General features: G+C 38.5%; 1 protein-coding gene across 1 annotated transcript in view; it reads right to left on the bottom strand.

The window, feature by feature from the left end:
• Window positions 1–632, bottom strand: part of LOC308520254 (uncharacterized protein) — a gene marked incomplete at its 5' end in the record, with an annotated part of 62,415 nt that extends 61,783 nt beyond the window's left edge. The window contains one exon of the mRNA XM_081092766.1: window positions 485–632. Within this exon, the coding sequence (XP_080948892.1) occupies window positions 485–632 (148 nt within the window). The remainder of the gene's footprint in view (window positions 1–484) is intronic.
• Window positions 633–10,251: the final 9,619 nt, after the last annotated feature.

Raw genomic sequence — 10,251 nt, forward strand, 5'->3', positions numbered from 1 at the left:
CACTCTCTCCCTGGTCCTGTGTGTTCTAAACATTTTCCTTAAATTAGTGCAAATCCTGACAGAGCTTGGAAACACAACGCTATGTCAATCTCCCCACCTCCCGGCATTTTATTTAACGTTGTTAAGGTTGTTTGGTTTGTTTGGCCGCACTTGTTCCAGGCAAGTGGGAGTAGCTCAGAGGCCTGTTTGTGGCCTTGGCTCCTTCTACTCCAGACAGTGGATCAGAAGCAGTGACCAGTAGCTCTTGGAAATTCCTCCTAGTGCTGTGGCATCCTGGGACTTGTCCAGCCCATTGTATGGACATCATTGAAACTTGGATTTGTTTTAAAGTGTTATATAGTTTTGCTTTTGTTTTCCAAAAATTAAATACATGTGGGGTCCCCTTCAGTCAAAAAGCCACAGTGACTGTCTCTCTCCGCTCCTGATGCCACTCAAATGGAGCCACAGGAGGATCACTGTGGTTTGTCCCAGTTTCACAACTGACCTGCCCGGTGGTACCTGATGACCTTGTTACATCTGTGAACAGCTTTTGCTCGGAGACAGATGCTTTCGAGGCTGGTGTACTTTGTCTTTTCTTTTCTCAACTGATCTTGTAAGCCCTTAATGGTCATGTGCTTGGCCTCAAATGGCATTTTAATATTTTATTTTAGTGCTATAGCAATATTTACTATTTAGTAATGGTTTATGAAAACATACTTTACTCACTCAGCAAATGTTTGTTGAGTTCACTGTGTTAAGTGCTGCAGATACCAGCAGATAAAAAGCCTTGCCTTCATGGGGCTTACATAAAATTATTTGAATTAGTTTATTTTTGCTGATTATAATAATACCTTAACATTTTACGGGATTTTGAGACCTCATTTAGAAGATCTGGCTAATAAGTTATATTGAGCATATTTTTTTTGTGGAGAACCTTAAATACAAGGCTGAGAAGTTTGTACTTAATAGGATAAGAGACTGGGAGTCCTTGCAGGTTTCGATGAGGAGAATGACATTATCAGGGCACCATCGTAGGACAGTGTTCAGATGGGCTTCGTGGTGATTGCGGGCTAGCTTTCACAGGGTTCCTCTATTTTCACTCTATCTCTTATCTGGATTTGTCAAATCTCTGACAGCCCCACATAAAAATAGATGTACATATTGGCTTCAAACTGCCCACCTCCAGGAGGCCTGCAGGTGGCAATAGTGAGCCATCCATGAGCTTTGTAACTAACCCCACATTTTGTAACTAGCCTTTAACCACTTTGGGAGTGCATATTTGATTAAGCGTTATTTCAGGAATTTTCCTAGGATAATCCTATAGGAGCTATAGGCAGTTCATTTCAAGTAGATATGAAGAAGGGGTGTGAAAAAGGAGCCTTCCATCCCACAATGAGATGCTGCAATATTAACTATCCATGAAGTGATAATGGGGAAACTAACCTAACAAAGCACATTGGATGAGAGCCACAAGAAGTATTGATATAAGATTACCAGGTAGTTTTCTGAAAAGAAGGCAGTGCGACTAAGCAGGTGGTTTCCTGGGTGTGGGTACAGAGAATTTCCTCGGTGTTGGTTGTTAAAAAATGAAAACACTGTGTTCTGAATTTTGACCTATTTTGTTTCTTTGTAGATGAGCATGTCCTGGTTAGTCCTGCGGAAGGCCATTTCTCAGCAACCTACTGGCACAACAGTTATCAGCTAAGAATGTGGTTGACACTCTGCTCTTCCTTGCAAAACATTCAGTAAATATTTGGGCTTTTACAAATCGCACCTTTGTTTACCAAGAGGAGGTCACTGCTCCACCACTCAGAGTAAAGCACACACAGCAACCCCCATTGCAAGAAGGGGTAAGCCACCTTTCGTGGAAGAAGCAAGGTCCTTCCAAATGTCAATGACAAGTTGACCTTTATACACAGCGTAGTCTTTTTTTATGGATTTAATTTTGAATGGAAAGGACTGTAAGTGCATTCACAGTTAGATAGTAAAGTAACCCAAGATACAGGTCATATTTTATTGGCCTTCATTCAAGATGGAAACTTAAAGTAAATGTGGGCATTAAGCTGTCTTTTTATTGACCTTATAACATTTTCTGTTCTTCCAACCTCCCCTCTTTCTTTGGGAATATTACATAATTTTTCCCTTCAAAGATACTTTATTTGAGAAAATCACGAGAATCTTCATCAAACAGAGGAATGTAACTTGGCCACTTTTTTTTTTGTTTTTACCACACTCGTAATTATTCCACTGATCACATCTAGTGATGAAAATTGTTTCAAAGGGTAAGGGTTTCAAATTGTAACTTATGTGAAACTAGAAACAAACAAACAAACAAACAAACAAACCAAGAACTCAGTAACAGACTAATTGGCACAGCAAACACTTAAATCTAACTTTTCCATTTCAATTTGTCTCCATCCAGGGCAGCCTCAGAGCATTCCTTGATCTCTGGCCAGCATTAAAAATGGCTGATTCTTGGCCATTTTTGTCTCTGGATGAAATTCTGATTGGGACAATCCTTCTTTCTCTGGCCACTGGCTTGCCTGACTTTCTAAATCTCACCCAAAGCACCCCTGCCCCATGGCCCAACGCCCCCAAGTGGTACATCTGATAGAGCTTTATAAAGTTAAGAAGCTCAAAACCCAGGTGGCTGCCTTGCCGCCCACCCCCACCCCACTGCCCCGTAAGAAGTCCAGGTTACATAGCCCCTGTTGGTTTTCTGTCTTTGATTTACACAGTGAAACTAAAAGCACATTGCTCATAGACTCAAAAAAATTTTCATTTTCACTTTCCTTGGGCTGTGTTTATAAACAAATATGCTAACAGATAACTTTGCTTCCGTTAGTCATTATTTTTTTTTCTCTATTAGATTGGACTGATTTTCAACCTGTCAACAAATCATTTTCTTCCTGCCTATTTTGAGGAAATCCAATTCTGAGGAGTCAGGTTACCAGTATACATTTAACTTAGGTCTATAAATGGTTTACTTATTAGAAAAAATGGACATATCATTGTCAGCATTGAGTCGAGCTTCCTGGGACCTCCTGATGGATTTATCTTTCTTTAAATTACTGAGAGAATTCAGTTCATCAAATTTTAGTGAACTTGAACCATGTAGTCAAGCATTGAAAAACTGCTTCTGCCTATAATTGGACTGAAAATACAAATATTAAAAAACAATTGAAATCCAGGTTTGAGAAAGGCTGTAAAAGACCATCTAACCAGCTTGTTTCTAACCCAGAGAGGAAGCTAGAAAGTTATATTAGACAGACTTAGAGAGATGCAAATATATGCTCATATAATCTCATATACAGGTATGTATAAACACATCATATTTTAAAATCCATAATCTCTGCTGGGAACTCCTTCCATCCATGAATTGCTTTCATAATAATATATTGTATCTATATGTTACCTTAGATCAAGAAGTGTTTTGTGATTATATTTAGAAGCGTGGTTGAGAGTACGGGCATTGGGCCTATGGATCAGAATCCCTGTTCTGGAACAGTGATCTTGCATATATCACTGTAACCTCTCAAAGACCCTCTTCATTTATACGATGCAGATAATTATATATCTCTCTAGGCTTGTTCTGAGGATTAAATGAGAGAACATGCAAAATAGCAACAACTAAACGACAGTATGACAGCGAGCATTAAGAAGATGCTCAAAATTGGTGGTGCTTTCTGTTATTTCTTCAGGCTTACATCATTTCCCCCAGGTCAAGAACTTAAAGTAACTCTACCAAATCAAATTTGAATTCAGCAAATAACTTTGGAGCCTAAATGAACAAAACAGACAAGGAACTTGTAGAGTGAGTTATTTAATATACATGAAGACTGTTAGCAGTAGATGTTATATTTTCAAATCAGAACACAAATGGCTGGTAGATAATTTGGGAAATTATTATTTCAATAAATAAGCTCATTGATCTCTGAATTAAATTACATGATTATTTTGGCTTACATACTACCTGTGCTCTTTTCTCGGAAAACAAACCTGGAAGTAGAGGAAATTTGATGTAAGAAATATTGTTCTTTCCTGAAATTTGTTAATCATTTATAATTTATCAGAGGAAAAAACTGGCCCAAACATTTAAGAGAACAGGTAGTTAAAATGTAAACCTAGTGACTAAATGCAGGGCCAATGTAGGTCACTAAATCACTGTTGGCCATTTTCTCTCAGAGAACATCTTACCTAATAGAATTCTGATTTACAATTTGAGATTGTGGTAAAAAGCAAATCCTTTTTTTTTTTAAATATATTTCATTGATTTTTTACAGAGAGGAAGGGAGAGAGACAGAGAGTCAGAAACATCAATGAGAGAGAAACATCGATCAGCCGCCTCCTGCACATCTCCCACTGGGGATGTGCCCGCAACCCAGGTACATGCCCTTGACCGGAATCGAACCTGGGACCTTTCAGTCCGCAGGCCGACGCTCTATCCACTGAGCCAAACCGGTCTCAGCGCAAATCTTTTCTTTAAAGTTATGATACCACATCTCAGATTCTAACACAAATCAGCAAAAAGCCAGGCATACTAAAATGGAATAAGATGGAATTCCCAATTTCTTTAAGTGTTTATCAGCCTTGTGCATATGAGATTACGTATTCTCTCTATGTAAGACTTAACACAAAGTTATGAATTCGTATCTTAACAAATCAACGTTTTATGGTCTTCAGCAAGAAGAACCACAATGACAGACAGCATGCTCTGTTTGGCACACTGTGCTTGAACTCTGATTGGAATTACACCTTCTCACAAGGCGTGCAGTCTAGTTCTATAATCATTTCACCTTTGATTGGTGGAATTAATTTAGGTGGAGTCTCCACCTAAGTTAGACAGCCAGATGCTTTCTTCTCTGTGGAGCATTACAACAGCAGCCTGCAGTTAGTAGCAACAGATCACTGATTAGAGACAACTTTTTGTAGCTGGAACAACAATGCTCAGTCCCCATGAGCCAGACATGGCAATAATGGTTACTCTACAGTTCTATGAAATAAAATACTTATTTCTACAAATTCCAATTGACAATTTAAAACATTTGGTAATTCATAAGCCTTATAAACATTTAACACTTTCTGTGAATCAGGCAATGTATTCAACACATTATTTCCTTGAATCCTGGTGACATAATACTCTATGAAGTGTTACTGTAAATATTTTTTTCTGTTTTATTAATGCAGATACTGAAACTCAGAGAAGTTAAGTAATTTGTACTAGATGGCACAGTAAGTTGTACAGATAGGATTCAAACTCCACAGCTCTTAACAACTACTTACGCATAGTCTCTTCAATTGAGCTATACTTTCCTTGAAAAGCAATTCCTTAGCCACCTTTTATATTCAAATAAAAAGTAATCATGAAATAATTATCACAGCAAATAAATCATTACATATTTTAATTATTTTGGGGATATGTAGGTAATATGAACATATAGTCAAAATTTTAAATATACCGAGAAATGAAGCCTTTTCCCCACCTTATCCTCTATTCTCCTGCTCCTCACCTCTCCACGGAGGCAAACACTGGTAGACTCTGAGTGTCATCCTGAAATGATATTCAATGTATGTGCTAATGTGTGTATATGTATTCTGATTTCTTTTAGTATGTTATCTTTGATTTGTATATAGTGGTTTTTTGTTTTGTTTTGGGCTGAGAAGAAGTTTATTTTAATGAGTTAAAATACAGTAGTCTTTCCTGGGAGTTTGTGTCATATTTAGATAGACCTTCCATACTCAAATTTTCAATGGTTTCCTATTCTAGTATTTTTGTGGATTCCTCTTTTATATTTCAATGTGTTCAATATGTAATTTATTTTGGCATAGGAAGTTGATATGTATACCACTTAATTTTTCCCCTAGATAACTTCCCTGTTGTTCTAATACCATACTTATGCCACATATTTAATATTTTTTCTATCTTCACTGATATGCAATACCAGCTTTATCATACTCAACATCAAAATATATTTAGATGTTTGATAATATTTCTTGATAATATTCATAATATTTATTATCAATATCTTGATAATATTTATCCAGCTCCTATGGATCAGTATCATATTGTTTAAAATATTATGGATTTATAATATGCTTTCATATTTGACAGATATTCTTGTCCTCATTCTTCTTCTTGTTTAGAATTTTCCAAGATGATTTTCTCTTTTTTTATTTGAGTTTTAGAAACAGCTAATCTAATTCTTTAAAAAGGGAAGAAAATAAGATGAAAAAAAGAAGAAAACTCTTTTATAGTTTTATTGGAACATTAATACAGTTCCAAATTATGGAAATCACTGATATTTTTATTGATTCCTTTTATTTAGAAATAGAGCATGCTTTTCATTTTTCTAATTCTTATTTTATAACCCTAAAATATTGTTTGGAATTTTTAATGATATTGAGTCTGTCTATTGCTTTTTGCTTATTAAATTTTTCCTTAGAGATATTTTATCTAGTTGTATGTGTGTGATTGAAATTATAAGTGTGATGGCTATTATATTGAAAACTAGAGGCCCGATGCATGAAATTCGTGCAAAGGCCTTGGCCCCAGCCCCTGCCCGCTGCCACTGCAGCTGGGGGCCTCTGCTGCCTCTGCCTCAGCCCCTACCTGCTGCGGCTTTGTCCGGAAGGAAGGACGTCCAGAAGAACTTTCAGTCTAATTAGCATATTACCCTTTTATTATTGTAGATGGTTATTAATTTCTTATTAGTAATTTTTATACAACCACCTTATCAATAGCTACTTTCTGATTGGTTATCTATTTATCTTTACATATTATCCTTGCCAAAGTCATTTAATTTTGCATTTGGAAGTTTTGAGAGATATTAGAAGTGTAAACTCTAAAGACTTATTTCCAGCCCAATTCAATTCCTTATCAACAAATCATTACTGAGTGTTAATGTTCTTATGCTAGGCGCAGTAGCCATAAAAATAAGTTTAGCATCTAATGAGATGCATACCACACGTATAGCAATACAAGGTTTCTATAAATGCTATGAAAAAGGCTGAGCTGTGGCCTCGAAGTTTTAGGTGTTGTTTTGGAGGAAGTAGGAATCATGAAATAGGACATTCAGGTTGTATAGAATTTTGATGGAGATGCAAGAGTATGTATGAAGGCAACCCAGGCAGAAGGCGGTACATATAAAAAGAGAAACACAGTCTGAGAGTACTCTATAGTGCACATTAAGGGGATGTTATGTGATTCCATGAGAGAAAACACAGCAAAGGTGGGAAGGGACAATTATGTTTACATTCATTAGGGTGGGAGATAGGGAGTCATTGAAGGCTTTTGATCAGGTAAATGTCATCATCAGAGCTACATTATAGGAAGATTAATCTGTCAGCACAGTGAATGGTTTGGAGCAGGAAGTGACTGGAGTGGAGGGGGAGATCAGTCAGCAGGCAGTGTAGACAAGCAGTCTGGACAAGAAATAAGGGAGCTTCCTTTAGCATGTTGGCAGTGGAAATAGGAGGAATAAAATAAAAGTGGTAGTGTGAAGATAGTTCTAACAACAAGCTTTAACAACTGATTAGATAAATGGGTAAGGAGAATGAGGAAGACTGTGACTTTAATTGACTGATGATCTGATGATATGATTGGCAATAACTGATAAGTCAGAGGGAGGAACTATTAAAGAAGAGAGAAAAGGCCACAAATCTGGGTTTGATATATTCACTTTGTTTTTTTGTTTTAAATATATTTTATTGATTTTTTTATAGAGAGAAAGGGAGAGGGATAGAGAGTTAGAAACATCACTTAGACAGAAACATCGATCAGCAGCCTCCTACACACCTCCTACTGGTGTGTACATGCCCTTGACCAGAATTGAACCTGGGACCTTTCAGTCCACAGGCCGACGCTCTATTCATTGAGCCAAACCAGTTAGGGCGATATAGTCACCTTGTTGTCCTAATTAATTATTTACTGAGTATGCAATGGACAACGTGGTAACTATACTTAATAATACTACACTGTTATTTTTGAAAGTTGCTAAGAGAATAAATCATAAAAGATCTCATCACAAGAAAAAAAATTGTGTAACTACGTGTGGTGATGGATGCTGACTAGGCTTATTGTGGTGATGATTTTGCAATATACCCAATCGTGATGTCTTACATCTGAAATTAATATGATACTAGAGGCCTGGTGCAAAAAAATTTGTACACTCGGGGAGGGGGCGGGGTGTCCCTCAGCCCGGCCTGTGCCCATTTGCAGTCCAGGACGCCTTGGCGGATGTCCACCTGTTGACTTAGGCCTACTCCCCAGGGGATCAGGCCTAAGCTTGCAGTCAGACATCCTTCTGGCAGCCAGGGAGCCCTCGGGGTATATCCGACTAAAGGCTTAGGCCCCCAAGGGATCAGGCCTAAACCATTAGTTGGACATTTTTAGTGCTGCCATGGAGGTGGGAGAGACTCCTGCCACCACCTCTGAGCTGGCCAGCAATGAGCCAGCTTCTGGCTGAGTGGCACTCCCCATATGGAAGTGCACTGACCACCAGGGGGCAGCTCCTGCATTGAGCGTCTGCCCCTGGCCAGTGTGCATCATAGCAACTGACCATTCTGCCGTTCAGTCAATTTGCATATTAGCCTTTTATTATTATTATATAGGATGTCCCTATTTCCCCCCTTATGCCCCCTCTACTCAGCTCTTGCCCCCGACTTCTCTCTGGCCATCACCATACTGTTGTCTGTGTCTATGGGTTGGGCATATATTTTCTTTGGCTAATCCCTTCTTTAAATTCACTTCTTTAAATTTTTATTTTCAGATAAGTGCTTATAACTGCACTATTACATATTTTCTATTATATCATTTAGAATTAAGATATTTTTTTAATTGAACCCTTGTAAATTTTAGCACAATTTAATAAATTATGCTAGAAGCAATTAGATTTTTCATGTAATGCAGATACATTTCAATTAATATTTTATTAATTTTTAATTTTTTAATATTTTAATTTGAAATAATCTCATACATGTAAAAGAAACCTATAAAATACTACAGCATATTATATGTACCCTTCACCCAATTTCTTAGGTGTTAATAATTTAAACATAACCATTATACAACTAACAAAATTTGGAATATATTTTTCTTATAATCTCGTTAATGTTACTTAATCCATTTACTTTGTTTTTGTTCATCTTCACCCAAGGATATTAGTCCATTGAATTTTAGAGAGAGTGAAGGGAAAGGGAGAGACACATTGATTGGTTGCCTCCTGCACATGCTCTGATAGGGACTGGGGATCAAGCCAGCAACTGAGGTACATGCCCTTGACTGGAATCGAACCTGGGACCCTTCAGTCCACGGTCTAATGCTCTATCCACTGAGCAAAACAGGCTGAAGCTTAATTCATTTACTTTTAATCTATATGTGTCTTTTTATTTAAAGTGGGTTTTGTTTTTGATTCACCCTCATAATCTGTCTTTTAATTGGTGCATTTATGCCACTGACTTTCAGAGTGCTTACTGATAGAGTTACTGCCATATCTGGCGGCTTCTGGGGCTTCTGGGGCCTGCCAGCGGCGTGGGACTGATCCAATCCCAGGCAGCAGGCAAGCAGCTCCTGGGGCTTGCGGGGCCGGCGTGCCTGCGGCCTGGAACCAGATGGGGTCCCGGGCCGCAGGCAGGCGGCTCCTGGTGTTGCCCACAGGAGCCTGGATTGCGGCTCGAGCTGGCGGCTCACGCTGTCCCTCCCTGCAGTATGCAAATTAGCCACCAACTGTGTTGGCAGTTAATTTGCATATCTTGTTAATTAGCCAATGGGAGGTGTAACGAAGGTATGGTCAATTACCATGTTTGGCTATTATTAGATAGGATATGTCAATTACATCTCAATTAAAAAGAAAGAAAACGGCCAACACAGAGCAGGGAGGAATATATTTCCAGTGTCACTTGTTTCGGGGAATACTAACGCATTGGGACCTGGTAGAAAGCAAAGTCTCCTCCTGCCATAGCCACAGGTTAAAAATAATTATGTGTCCTAATCCATGGGCTCAGAAAGAGCTTTCAGTGAGTTGGAATATGGGCTCCATCTCAAGGTTGGGCTGGGTTGTTCTGATGGAGGTCAGCTGGCTGGGTTTGTTCTGCTGGAGGCCAGCTCTCGGTGTTTGCTCTCTGCCAAATACTGGAAGAGGTTGCATCATGCAACCTCCCAGGCGTCCCTCCCTCCTCTTAGCAATGGCTAATGCTTCACTAGCCTTTGCAGATGAATTGGCTGCAGAGGAGAAAGGTTGAGCTGGGCCAAAAGGAGGAGCTTAAACCTGTGTG

Source organism: Myotis nattereri, assembly GCF_964212035.1.
Source record: "Myotis nattereri genome assembly, chromosome: 5".
Lineage (NCBI taxonomy): Eukaryota > Metazoa > Chordata > Mammalia > Chiroptera > Vespertilionidae > Myotis > Myotis nattereri.